The sequence below is a fragment of the Mizuhopecten yessoensis genome, unplaced genomic scaffold (assembly GCF_002113885.1).
Source record: "Mizuhopecten yessoensis strain PY_sf001 unplaced genomic scaffold, ASM211388v2 scaffold10951, whole genome shotgun sequence".
NCBI classification, from domain to species: Eukaryota; Metazoa; Mollusca; class Bivalvia; order Pectinida; family Pectinidae; genus Mizuhopecten; species Mizuhopecten yessoensis.
In genome coordinates this window covers 647,106-661,860 of record NW_018408803.1, presented here as the reverse complement: position 1 = coordinate 661,860, position 14,755 = coordinate 647,106, and the positions used below count along the sequence as shown (strand labels likewise).

Below are 14,755 nucleotides of genomic sequence, written 5' to 3'. Positions count from 1 at the left end.
AAGATTGATTGAAGGTCATCGTTACATGAGAAACAGAATCTTGCACTGAATGTTAATCTGAAAAAGAATCCGAACAGTTATATTTGAAATATTCAACTCACAGAAAGAAAATCAAACTATTTAATTAGTATGATATATATTTTATTGATTTTGATTTCTGTATGAAATTAATTACTCTAATTAATGCATTTACATAATTTTATTTATTTTGATTTTAATTATTTACTATTTCCTTCTTTCAGTCATCTGAGGTACCATTACAACGCCATCTGAGCGGGATCGGCCGCCATCTCGATATAGACGGGCTGACAATATTCAATGAGCCTGTTCAACAGAGGATGCGCCAAATCGAAGCTGATTATGAACGCCAAATTCTGGCTTTGAAGTCACACCTGGCAAACGCCCAAGCCCTGATATTACAGCACGCCTCGGCCTGCAGTGGGGCAGGAAGGTGTGCTATGGAACTAGCCAAAGATGAAATGGTAAATGAAAAAAATCTGCAAGTATTGCTCTCCAAACTTGGCCAGCCACAAAATCTGGAGTCGGAAATGTCAAAAAATTGTTTGAATCTTGGTAGACTGATTGGCAGGGAGGGGTAGGCTTGGTGACTTGGCCGTCCGTCCACTTTTCATTTAAAACGCTACTAGTCTTGAACGGCTCACTGGATTTTAATTAAATTTGGTCAGGAGCATCCTTGGGCTCAAGTCAATTTTGTATATAGGGTGGGTGTGGCCCCCATGGGGACAGAGGAGCGGGCCCCAACAGGGGAAATAGAGGTAAAACCTTTAAAATCCTTCTTCTACCATAGGGATTAAGGAATTATATCCTTGTTTAGTCTGGAGCATCTTTGGTCCAAGGGGACTCAATTTTGTATAAGTGGTGGCTGGGGCCCCCATGGGGACAGAGGAGCGGGGCCCAACAGGGGAAATAAAGGTAAAACCTTTGATCCTTCTTCTACCATAGGGATTAAGGATTATATCCTTGTTTAGTCTGGAGCATCTTTGGTCCAAGGGGACTCAGTTTTGTATGAGTGGTGGCTGGGGCCCCCCTGGGGGTACAGGGGTGGGTCTGAATAGGGGAAATAGAGGTTAAACTGTTAAAATCCTGCTTATAGCGTAGGGATTCAGGAATTTTATCCCAGTTTGGTCTTGAACATCCTTGGGCCTAGGGGACTCAGTTTTGTTTAACAGTGGGTGTGGCCCCCCTGAGGGCAGAGGGGTGGGGTCAAATAGGGGAAATAGAGGTAAACCTTTGAAATCCTTCTATCGTAGGGATAAAGGGATTTTATCCTAATTTAGTCTGAAGCATCCTTGGACCATGGGGACTCAATTTTGTATGAACGGCGGGTGTGGCCCCCCTGGGGGCAGAGGGACAGGGCCCAATAGGGGAAATAGAGGTAAAACCTTTTAAATCCTTATTCTACCATAGGGATTAGGGGATTTAATCCCAATTTTGTCTCCATCTAGTAGTGCCTGTTACTATAGGGGTGTATTCATTTCAACAAGATGGCCACCAGGCCGCCATCTTGGATTTTGACATTTGAAGTTTGTTCTTGCGATATATCTCCAGAAATACTGGATGGATCTTTCTTAATTTTTATATGTACATCTTTACCTCTTATCTAGTTCTTAAAACATTTCCAGGTGAGCGATACATGCCCTCTTGGCCTCTTGTAAAATGATGTCTTCAGATAATTTAATTTTGATATGTTTTAATAATTTTATGTTTGGACAGACGTTATTGAAATGCTTTGTCAGTGTCAAATGTGACTTAATGATTTTAAGTATTTTTTTTCTTTCACTAGTATTTGATACTATTTTTTTTTTTTTTTGTGATCTTACTTAACTCATTCACCCCTGAAGACACATTTGAACTCTTCCAATTCAAAGGTTGGAATAGTTCAATATGAAATTTCAGGGGTAAAAAGCTTCTACCACACAAAGGGTTTCTGAGCTAGTTCTATTGCTTGAAGGAATGCTTGGATTTTACAGATTATATTTGAAGCAGTGGTATCGTAATTTGTATCGAGAGAAACGCCTGACATTTTGTTTCCCTTTGCAGTTGTTGCTGCCTGAAGCGACAGGATATGGAGACTTCCAGTCCCTCGGTGGGTGTAGTAACGCTGCGTCAGACGTCAGTTGGGAACAGATCGAAGACACAGAATCTAAAATGGTGAAATGGGTCCCTGACCATGCCGTTACTCACTGTGGTAACTGTGATCTTAGCTTTGGCATGATTAACAGGAAACATCACTGCAGGTAAATCTCAGTCTTACTCATCACTGTAGGTAAATCTCAGTCTTACTCACCACTGTAGGTAAATCTCAGTCTTACTCACCACCGCAGGTAAATTTCAGTCTTACTCACCACTGTAGGTAAATCTCAGTCTTACTCACCACTGTAGGTAAATTTCAGTCTTACTCACCACTGTAGGTAAATCTCAGTCTAACTCACCACCGCAGGTAAATTTCAGTCTTACTTTCCACTGTAGGTAAATTTCAGTCTTACTTTCCACTGTAGGTAAATTTCAGTCTTACCCACCACTGTAGGTAAATTTCAGTCTTACTTTCCACTGCAAGTAAATTTCAGTCTTACTTTCCACTGTAGATAAATTTCAGTCTTACTTTCCACTACAAGTAAATCTCAGTCTTACTCATCATTGCAGGTAAATTTCAGTCTTACTCACCACTGCAGGTAAAAATAAGTTTCAATATCTACTCCAGATAAACTTCACTTCCATAATTAAACTGTTTATGCTATTTCTGCAAACAAGCTTACTTCCAGTAACTGCTCCAACTAAGCTTCAGTTCCATTATCAAGCTGCTCCAGATAAACTTCAGTCCCAGTTACCACTCCAGATATACTTCAGTCCCAGTAACCACTCAAGATAAACTTCAGTCCCAGTTACCACTCCAGATAAACTTCAGTCCCAGTTACCACTCCAGATAAACTTCAGTCCCAGTAACCACTCCAGATAAACTTCAGTCCCAGTAACCACTCCAGATAAACTTCAGTCCCAGTAACCACTCCTGATAAACTTCAGTCCCAGTTACCACTCCTGATAAACTTCAGTCCCAATAACCACTCAGGATAACCTTCAGTCCCAAAGACCACTGCACACAAAATTCAGTCCCAGTATTAAACCACTCCTGAAAAACTTCAGTCCCAGTAACCACTCCAGATAAACTTCAGTCCCAGTTACCACTCCTGATAAACTTCAGTCCCAGTTACCACTTCTGATAAACTTCAGTCCCAATAACCACTCAGGATAACCTTAAGTCCCAAAGACCACTGCACACAAACTTCAGTCCCAGTATTAAACCACTCCTGAAAAACTTCAGTCCCAGTAACCACTCCAGATAAACTTCAGTCCCAGTTACCACTCCTGATAAACTTCAGTCCCAGTTACCACTTCTGATAAACTTCAGTCCCAATAACCACTCAGGATAACCTTAAGTCCCAAAGACCACTGCACACAAACTTCAGTCCCAGTATTAAACCACTCCTGAAAAACTTCAGTCCCAATAACCACTCCTGATAACCTTAAGTCCCAACGACCACTGCACACAAACTTCAGTCCCAGTATTAAACCACTCCAGATAAACTTGGGTGCCAATTATCACTGTAGATATATTTAAGTCCCAGTAAGTTTTCAAACATGATTTAAAATAAGATATATATTGGTATTTGCACATAAAAAAAAATGAAAATGAAAACAAAATTATAAACTGAATCCCTGTTTTCATCTGGTAAGCTTCTCCAAAACTTGTATGGATGTGTTTTAGGTCATACAGCAATTTTTGGCCTGTCATGTTTTTCTGCAAAATTCCATACACCGAAATCTGTCAAATCCACCACCATAGAAAATATTAGAATCTATATGGTTAATTGGAGTTACAAGGAGTTTCTTTGGTAATTTTCTGTAGAGATGGGGTCACTGCATTATGTTCGATGAGGCAAGTTTCGCTTAATTCAAATAATTATGTAAATTAAAATAATTACATATAAAATACAGATGTGTAAACGATTGTCAATGTAGACATGTTTCTTACCAACATTTTTTTCCGTATTTCACAGGAACTGCGGAAACATCTTCTGTCACGATTGTACGAACTACTACACATCAATCCCTCAGCAAAATCTCATGTCCCCGGAGCGAGTCTGTCAAAGTTGTTACAAGGTCCTGCGGTACCAGGGCGGAAGAAGCTCACTGGAGAACGGGGTCATTGATGAGCGACCAATGGCCGCCGCCGCCTCAAATTAACGGACGAAATCTAAAACAATTATTTGGCAAACCTTTCCACAGCAGATTTATTATCAAATTTCAGAATTTGAAGTCATTTCCTGGCATATCTATGTGTTGTTTTCTTGTTTAGATATACCGCTATGTTTACTCATTCACCCCTGAAGTTTCATAATGAACTATTCCATCCTTTGAATTGGAAGAGTTCAAATGTGTCTTCAGGGGTGGATGAGTTAATGGTTAAGGAACATTTGAAGGCAAGAGATTTTAGAATGCTACAGATCTCCGTGTATAAATGTTGCTGTACTAGCTAACAAATGGATGCATAAACATGTACCAGAACATTTGGGATTTTGTTGAAATTTGAAATACCTAAGACTTTGGTTTTTAAATAAATACTGGTAGGATAACACTGAGAAGGTCTTTGGTTATAAACATTAGATTCATTTATTTGTTATTTTTTAGAACAATTAATTTTTTCTTCCTTTGATTTTGTATGCAGTAACTCCTCAGATATTTCCTTTTAATAAAAAGAAAATTACATACCATATACTGTAGACTAAAATAATCTTATCAACTTATGTGTATTATTCTCAACATGCAGATTGGAATATTCATTAGTTTAACCCTTTCACCCCTATGTAACTTAGTAGGCTCTACCATGCTTTGATCTGGATGAGTCCATTATGGTCTACAGTGGTGAAAGGGTTAAAAGATTCAGATAAAAAAGGATTTAATAAAATTATCAATACTGTAATGTTAAAAGAATATTACTATTGTAAAATCCTTATTAATCAACAAAACTGAAACCTTTAGCAAAATAATTGAAAAATCATATTTAATAACATTTACACTAGCAAAATTAAGTCTGGTAAAATACAATAGACTAGTAACAAGTAATTAAGTCCAAAGCTCGAGATAAATTCTATTAACTCATTCACCCCTGAAGACACATTTGATCTCTTCCGAATCAAAGGTTGGAAAAGGTCATTATGAAATTTCAGGGGTGAATGAGTTACTGTTTGTAAATTCCATCAAAAAATTCCTTAAAATAAACATCTAGCAGATGAAATTGACATTAGTGTGGGTCATTATATATTCTCATGAGTTAAATATCTAAAGTTTAAAATTTGGTAAATAAAGAACTCAGCTCCCAGAAAGTTTCTGATTATTGGGGCTTTTTGTAACTAGCTATTCAACCTCGGATTGTAAAAGGCTTGTGGATATTTCTTGAATTTCTAAAAACCTTTCCAATCATCTTGTAAAGGAAATTTATGCAATATTCTTGTCTCTGGGTAACCTTATCTAGTTTTCTAATGACTTTTTAAAACAGTTGGAAAATACCTTAGATAAAATTGAAGAGACGGAGTTGATTTGTCATTCAGTGATTATACTCACGGTTGTCGACGTCATACCATTAGTCTACGACTACTATGGAAATCAGGCTTGGAAATACTTGGGTGCATTAGGTTTTATCGGAAGATAAAATTATCAATATCTGTTTGAAAAATCACAGAATACTGATCTTCCTTTGAATGACTACATACATAACATCTAGTTCTACCACTTTATATTTCGAATGTGTTTTCTTCATTTTAGATTCAAGATTGGTGTCCTAAATGTAATTCATCATATCAGATTTTGTTATGTTGTTGAGCAATTCCAGTATTTATTTTTATTTTTCTCAGTTTTTGATGGAGGGAGAAAATGCTTTGCTTCAGTTGTTTTTTTAATATCATCAAAAAAATTTGTAGTTGCTGTGCTTTTATTACACATTTTCAAAACTGTTTTCTTTATATCTGCGCATTGTGTGATATAGCTTCTCCTAGAAATGAGGACAGTACTGGATTACCTCCCTTTGTATATTTAGTTACAGGTACATGCTCGGCCAATCTTCTCCAAATTTGACAATAATTATATATTACTTTTTTATAACGCCGAAATTTTTTTGTTTTTGATTTTGTTTTTAAAAGACTTTATTTATGTATTGAAGCCTCAAAACAGGTACTATTGTAAATTCATCTGATGTCTTAAATAACGGCTTAATCAGCATGGGTTGTTCGTTGCATTTGAAAATACTTCAAGAAAGATCTAGTAAGTTATTGGGGAAATTGACCTTGGGTGTAGGAACCTATATTATTAATTGTTCTTAAAAGAGTTTTAAAAATAATTCTGATCAAACCAAAATTTAATAAATCTCACTTTGTGATAAGTTCGTCAAAATCTGTTTAAAATAATTAATACTGTAACATATTTCGCATATTTATGATTTGAAAGATGGATTTTTTTTCAATGTCAAAACCAAGGTAACATTTCTGCGATAAAGGGAGGTAATCTGGTAAAGCAAATTATTCACCCCTGAAATTCTGTAATGAACTGTTCCATCCTTTGAATTGGAGGAGTTCAAATGTGTCTTCAGCGGTGAATGAGTTAATCATCAGATATAGATCGGGACTAAATGACATTTTGTTTGAACACGTACGCCAAATGCTTTGATCATAGTCCTGCAATGGCCGAGGGGGATATTAACATGTACTTGACAATCAAGGTGGTTGCTAGGAACGGCGATTTACGGAATTTCACAAATAAACATTTGTAATAGACAATTTTTTTGTTAGATATAATTTGCATATAATTTGCATATTTTGTCAGGATCTTTTTCAAAAAGTCAGTGTTAACATAAGTTAAATATCATAATTAGAAAATTGCTATGTAATAAAAAATAGCTTATTCAGGGATTTTCCTTTAAAGCCCTTTTTGATTTAACAAAAGGGATAAATTTCTCTCCTTAATTTGTTGAAAAATGTCTCAATTTTCTTACTTGAAGTTACCAATGTTAGGAGAAAAGGAATTTTCAAAAAACGGTTTTTAAAAAAGAACATACCGTTTTGAAGGGAAACTGCAATTTTGAATAAAAAAAATATCATACATCTAAAATTTAATATTATCTAAACTGAGAATTCCACTGTGTTATTCCTGTTTAAAACTAAATACTGCACAGGATCTGTAACATTATTTGTCCTCTTATTTTATTTTTTTGTGAGTCAAGTTTTTCGAGGAATTCTGAGGTGGGAGCATCAATTTACAAAAATAGGGCAAAGAAATGTGTAACTGTATTGATTATGAATCGGAATGATGCGTTTGTCAGGATTGTGTGACTGTAACATTATTTCTCAACTGTCTTGTGTATTGTAGCTTTAAAATGATATTCATCTGAACAGACATTTTCAAAGGGGAATTTTTCAAAACCAGGTTAAGAACTGGTATTTTGAACACAAATTGCTATCTCGTGTTGTCAACTGAGACTTTTCGTTATTTCCACAAACAGAGTTTTTGACAAGTGAAAATATTTTCTGGGAACTTAACATTCTATCACATCTGAATGATGCACATCAATCACTTTTAGGAATTGGTGTCAAGGTCAGGGTCAAAATCTATATCAAGGTCAAATAAAAAAAAAAACTGCTTTGTGCTGTTAATTTAGACACGTTGAGAATAGGACCATTTGATTCTTGTTTATCTTAATGTGTTTTTTGCAATTCCTATTTATATAGACTCAATTATTTCTTTATCAAGATAATCTAGTTTCTATCTGTAAACCTGTTATAAATTAGCACATGATCAACAATGTAATGAAATTAAATTTGAAATAAATATCTTTCTAACGACAACAACTTCTACACGGAAATGAATAACCCAATCGTAAGTTTAACTTTAACAGTTTCAGTACTTTTAAAACTATCGTTATTATTTTATTCTAAATAGCCAATTATATATGCATTTTTTTATTTTTTTTTGTACTCAAACAGAAATTAATACAAAAATTTGTTTGTTACGTTTTTCCTTTTCTAGTTCATATGTGATGGATCTTGCTCAAACGTGGACTTGTTATGTTCGTATTGTGGCTGATGGTTGTTTAGAGTTTAGATGATTGTATGATGTGAGCGTGGCGATGCTGATATGTGAGCGTGTAACAGGATGACGATGTATCAAAATCTATAAACGCACAGTTTAACAATAAGTTAAATTACAATTAGAGTAACTGGAAATAGGATCTCTTTTCATATAAATCAAAGGGGCACAGTGGTTAAGGCGTCTTACTGTCTCTGATCACTAGCCCTCCAACACTGGGTCGCAAGTTCAACGCCTACCTGGGGCAGTCGCCAGGTATGGGCCACAGGTTGGTGATTTTTTCTCCAGGGTGCTACCACCAAAACCTGGCACATCCTTAACCCTTTCACCCCTATGTAACTTTAGTAGACTCTACCCTACATTTGTCTTGGTGAGTCCATTATGGTCTACAGTGGTGAAATGGATAAATGACCATAGCTGTTAATAGGATGTAAAGCCCGAATATATCGGACCAATCATATACATGTATCAATATTTAACAGAAAAAGTAGTTTTCTAGCGTAGGAATCTCTGTCGGTGATTTGGTGAGGTAACGCGGTAATTAATTCACTCACTGTTCTAGTGTTCCAAGCTTGGATGCTTAAAACCTGGAAACAGGAAATGTTCTGTTTTCAGCGTTGATAACCAAGAACATGTAAGTAGTTGTATATGAGGTTATGAATTGTAAAAAATTTAGTCAAAATTTCAATATAAAATTTCTAAAGTGAACTATGAAAATATCAGTAATTTCCTATTTTCTAACACTTTCAAAATCCTCCTTTTTAGCTCACCTGGCACAAAGTGCCAAGTGAGCTTATGCCGTGGCGCGGCGTCTGTCGTCCGTCCTTTGTCCGTCGTCCGTTTGTCCGTCCGTCCTCGTCCGTCAACTTTTCCTTTAAACAACTTCTTCTGAAGAACGGACAGGCCTAGAGTCATGATATTTGGGTGAAAGCTTCGTTGGTAGGAGCCCTACAAAGTTTGAGGATGAAAATGACCTTGACCTACTTTCAAGGTCACAGGGGTCAAATGTGTCAAACACTTCAAACGACTTCTTCTGAAGAACTGAAAGGTATAGAATCTTTATATTTGGCTGGTGGCTTCCTGGGATAGAGACCAACAAAGTTTGAGAATGAAAATTAGTTTGACCTACTTTCAAGGTCACAGGGGTCAAATATGTCAAAAACTTCAAACGACTTCTTCTGAAGAATTAAAAGGTATAGAATCTTCATATTTGGCTGATGGCTTCCTTGGATGGAGCCCAACAAAGTTTGAGAATGAAAATTACCTTGACCTTCTTTCAAGGTCACAGGGGTCAAATGTGTCAAACACTTCAAACGACTTCTTCTGAAGAACTGAAAGGTATATAATCTTTATATTTGGCTGGTGGCTTCCTGGGATAGAGCCCAACAAAGTTTGAGAATGAAAACTAGTTTGACCTACTTTCAAGGTCACAGGGGTCATATATGTCAAAAGCTTCAAATGACTTCTTCTGAAGAACTGAAAGGTATAGAATCTTTATTTTTGATTGATGGCTTCCTTGGATAGAGCCCGACAAAGTTTGAGAATGAAAATGACCTTGACCTTCTTTCAAGGTCACAGGAGTCAAATGTGTCAGACACTTCAAACGACTTCTTCTGAAGAACTGAAAGGTATATAATCTCTATATTTGGCTTGTAGCTTCCTAGGAAAGAGCCGAACAAAGTTTGAGAATGAAAATGACCTTGACCTTCTTTTAAGGTCACATGAGGCAGATATGTCAAACACTTTAAACGACTTCTTCTGAAGAACTGGTAGTTATAAAATCTTAATATTTGGCAGGTGGCTTCCTGGGAAAGAGCCAAACAAAGTTTGCGAATGAAAATGACCTTGACCTACTTTCAAGGTCACAGCGTTCAAATATGTCAAACAGTTCAAACAGCTTCTTCTGAAGAATTAAAAGGCATAAAATTATAATATTTGGCTGGTGACTTCCCGGGATAGAGCTCACCAAAGTTTGCAAATGAAAATGACCTCAACCTACTTTAGAGGTCACAGAGGTCAACAACATTTTAATGGATTTGTTCTTGAGAACTAAAAGGAATGGATTCATAAGATTTGGCTGGTAGCTTTTTGGAATAGAGCTAACCAATTTGAGAAGGAAAATGACATTGACCTACTTACAAGATCACAGGGAAAAATATGTCAAGCAACTTCTGAAGAAGAATCAAAAAGCATAGAATCTTATAATAATATTTTGCTGGTAGTTTCAACAGATGGAGCCAACAAAGTTTGCGAGGGAAATATTTTTAGTGCAATATAATATTTAATGAGAATATTTTGCTATGACTGCTTAAATATTCAGGTGAGCGATACAGGCCCTCTTGGGCCTCTTGTTAATTTAGCATGGCTATGTAGATTAAAGCGTGGGCAGTGTAGATATACGGGATCTACCTAAGTTTATTCCCTTGCTTTGCATGCTGCGTGATAAGCATGGCTTAGAACCTTGGTGAGGCCTACTGTGTGAAGCTTAGCTAGGCATATTGTCAAAAGTACTTAACAGTTGCTGTCGATGAATAATTTATTTCTGCTCAGTCTCGAGTATTGGACTACGTCAGGTCAGTTTGCTATATAAATCTTGTAAATTTGTACCAACTCATTCACCCCTGAAGACACATTTGAACTCTTCTGATTCAATGGTTGGCATAGTTCATTACGAAATTCCAGGGGTGAATAAGTTAATGGATAATTGTAATTTCATGTTAGGGGGGTTTGTCCTACATATCCGTAAATGACAGTTTCCTGTCGTATTTATCGGTCGATAAGCCCATGCCTGGTAATAAGCCCACCCATATATATTGCAGTCTTCAGTAGAAATGACAACAAATGCTATTATATAATCCTGTAATAAGCCCGCCCCTGATTGGAGTCGGAGATTATGTGTTGGCCGCCTGGGCTTATCGCAGGATAAACATGGCATTTACCGGTAAGTTACAATTTACTATTTACTGGTCGCTATAGTTTCAGACTCCTGCTTTGATTTTGTTTATAATAAATTTCAGGGTTTTATTTTTACTTGTTTTTGTTTTTACTCTGCCTGTTAGGGAAACAGTTTCATGGGTCAATGAACTTGTTAAAAAATTTCAAATACATCAATTTGTCAATATCTAGTCTAGTTCAAACACTTGTTATCTGTTGATATCGTAAAATGTATTATTTTTGTGTTACATGCCAGAAATACATCAGTTTCAAGTTTCTGTGATGTTTTTGTTGACGTTAAACAATAGATTTTGGGGAGATAAAGCTGTAAGTGTGCTAGGCCTTGTTTTGTAAAGTAAAGCCTCCTTATAGCGTCACCATTTGTAAAGTACCATTTTGGCATTATAAAGGGGTGCAGCGATGATATATCAAGGGAAGTTTATGAAGAAATTTTGAAGAAAATCAGAAAAATGGACATTAAAAAATGTTGTCGATAAGGGAGGTGACAAATTGAAAGAGGGCCGTTATAACGAGGTTCTACTGTACAAGACTTTTTGTCAGAATATTCTTCAATCGGAAATCAGGTGTATGAGAGAAACTTCAACTATTATTGCCGATAGTTTGAACACGATTACGTACTCTTTCCTCTCATTTGAAAAGACTGTATTGGTTTTGTAATGAGGTATTAAATTAAAGAAGTGTTCAGAATTTAATAACACTGATATGGTTATATTGTTATATAAAAGTGACTAATTTATAAAATTTAAGTAAATCGGTTCCTTATTTGCTTTTTATTTGACATTGTGATGTAAGTTTTCTAACAAAGAGATTCATTTCAGAATGAGAATTATCTTCAAGTTCTTTCAAATTATAATTGTGAATATTATCTTATTAAGATACTGGTCCTGTTGCCTTTTATTTATATGTTTACCTGTTGGGGAAAGCAATCCTTAGGAGTCTATGATTGTTGAAAGCGGGTTAATTGTGGCTGTTTCTGTATATAAGGTTGCAAGTTACGTACAAAGTTGTGCGATGTGTGAAATATTGTGCGTTGTGCACAAGGTAATTAATGTGTGCAAGGTCGTTTGATGTGTGAAAAGTTGTGTGAATGTACAAGGTCAGGTGATGTGTACAAGGTCACATGATGTGTTCAAGGTCACATGGTTTGTACAAGGTCACATGATGTTTACAAGGTCACCTAGTGTGTACAAGGCCCTGTGACATGTTCAAGATCATGTGACATGTACAAGGTCATGTGATATGTACAAGGTCATGTGATGTGTACAAGGTCACATGGTTTGTACAAGGTCACCTAGTGTGTAAAAGGTCATGTAACATGTTCAAGGTCATGTGATGTGTACAAGGTCATGTGACATGTACAAGGTCCTTTGATGTATACAAGGTTATGTGACATGTACAAGGTCCTTTGATGTGTTCAAGGTCATGTGACATGTACAAGGTCATGTGATGTGTACAAGGTCATGTGACATGTTCAAGGTAATGTGATGTGTACACGGTCATGTGACATGTATAAGGTCCTGTGATGTATACAAGGTCCTGTGACATGTACAAGGTCCTGTGATGTGTACAAGGTCATGTGACATGTACAAGGTCATGTGATGTGAACAAGGTCATGTGACATGTACAAGGTCATGTGGCATTACAAGGTCATGTGACATGTACAAGGTCACTAGTGTGTACAAGGTCCTGTGACGTGTTCAAGGTCATGTGACTTGTACAAGGTCATGTGATGTGTTTAAGGTCATGTGATTTGTACGAGGTCATGTGATGTGTACGAAGTCATGTGATGTGTACAAGGCCGTGTGACATGTACAAGGTCATGTGATGTGTACAAGGTCACTTGTGTGTACAAGGTCCTGTGACGTGTTCAAGGTCATGTGACTTGTACAAGGTCATGTGATGTGTTTAAGGTCATGTGATGTGTACGAGGTCATGTGACATGTACAAGGTCATGTGACATGTACAAGGTCATGTGATGTGTACAAGTTTGTATATTGTATGTTAGGCTGTAGGATGTATAGGTTTGGATTGATATCTTAGTCAGACATACAAATAGTAACTTAAGCTTTTCTCAAATATAGTTCATACATGTAGGTTATTACTATCCATATTAAAATGACATCCTGTCATTCTCTTTTTGTGACAAAAACCTATTTTACAAAAATAAATTACACCAAAAAAAGGCAGTTTTAATTCTCACAATTGTCACAGAAACAAATTTCCATGAAAAATTACAACCCTTGAAATTGATAGCAAATTAATCCGTCTTCACATGGCATATTCTTCCATGTCCTCTAGACCTGTATACGTCTTTATGTCAGGTGTTATGGTCAAAGATGATAATGAAACAAAATTCTACATGTCTCAATTGAAGTATGAAAGTCCGATGCGACTTTGTAAGTGTGTATGACTACCAATTTAAGGTATGACTACTGAGATTAATATCAACTTTGACTTGTGTAGAAATGTGTGAAATGTTTGGCTGAAGTGCTTGACCAGTGTATGTAACGGGACTGAAGTATGCTGTATGATTGGTGCGACTATTGTTAATGATAAATTTAGTGGAAGGCACTGACGGTGAGCTGAGGTGGAAGGGTTTAGTGTTATAGGAAGTATTGTATTGCGTGTATTTGTGACGGCTTTTAAACAATCTGCAAAATCAGTTGTTCTCCTTTGCTAATAAATCTGTTGAAAACAGGGGAAAAAATGGTTCACTTGATTTTTAGCTCACCTGGCACGAAGTGCCAAGTGAGCTTATGCCGTGGCGCGGCGTCCGTCGTCGGCTGGCCGGCGTCAGGTGTCAATATTTTACTTTAAACGACTTCTTCTTATTAACCGAAAGGCCTAGGGTGTCGATATTTGGCCAGAAGCAAACTGAGATGAAGGGCTACAAAGTTTGTTAAAATTAATGACCTTCACCCATTTTCAAGGTCACAGGGGTCATATATGTTAAAAACTTTAAACAACTTCTTCTCGATAAACAAACTGCCCAAGCAGATGATATTTGGCCAGTAGCATGCTGAGATGAAGGGCTACAAAGCTTGTTCAAATAAATGACCTTCACCGATATTCAAGGTCACAGGGGTCAAATATGTTAAAAACTTTAAACAACTTCTTCTCGATAACCAAACTGCCCAGGGAGATGATATTTAGCCAGTAACATGCTTGGGTGAAGGGCTACCAAGTTTGTTCAAATGAATGACCTTCAATTATATTCAAGGTCACAGGGGTCAACTGTTTTAAAAAACCTTTAAACAACTTCTTCTGAATAACCAAAATGCCCATGGTGATGATATTTGGCCAGTAGCATGCTAAGATGAAGGGCTACAAAGTTTGTTCAAATGAATGACCTTCCCCCATATGCAAGGTCACAGGGGTTGTTAAAAACTTTAAACAACTTCTTCTGAATAACCAAAAGGCCCCGGGTGATGATATTTAGTCAGTAGCATACTAGGATCAAGGGCTACCAAGTTTGATTAAATGTACGAAGTGCCAAGTGAGCTAATGCCGTGGTACGTCGGCCGTCGTCAATATTTTACTTTAAACGACTTCTTAATAACCAAAAGGCCTAGGGTGATGATATTTGGCCATTAACATGCTGGGATAAAGGGCTACCAACTTTGTTCAAACAAATGACCTTGACTTA

At 36.7% G+C, this 14,755-nt stretch overlaps 1 protein-coding gene across 3 annotated transcripts in view; it reads left to right on the top strand.

The window, feature by feature from the left end:
• Nucleotides 1-6,639, top strand: part of LOC110463996 (myotubularin-related protein 3-like) — a 43,038-nt gene extending 36,399 nt beyond the window's left edge. For all 3 annotated transcript variants that reach the window (XM_021518986.1, XM_021518985.1, XM_021518984.1), the window contains exons 14-16: nt 243-482; nt 2,062-2,258; nt 4,077-6,639. In XM_021518986.1, coding sequence (XP_021374661.1) covers nt 243-482; nt 2,062-2,258; nt 4,077-4,263 — 624 coding nt within the window. In that variant the 3' untranslated portion in view covers nt 4,264-6,639. The remainder of the gene's footprint in view (nt 1-242; nt 483-2,061; nt 2,259-4,076) is intronic.
• Nucleotides 6,640-14,755: the final 8,116 nt, after the last annotated feature.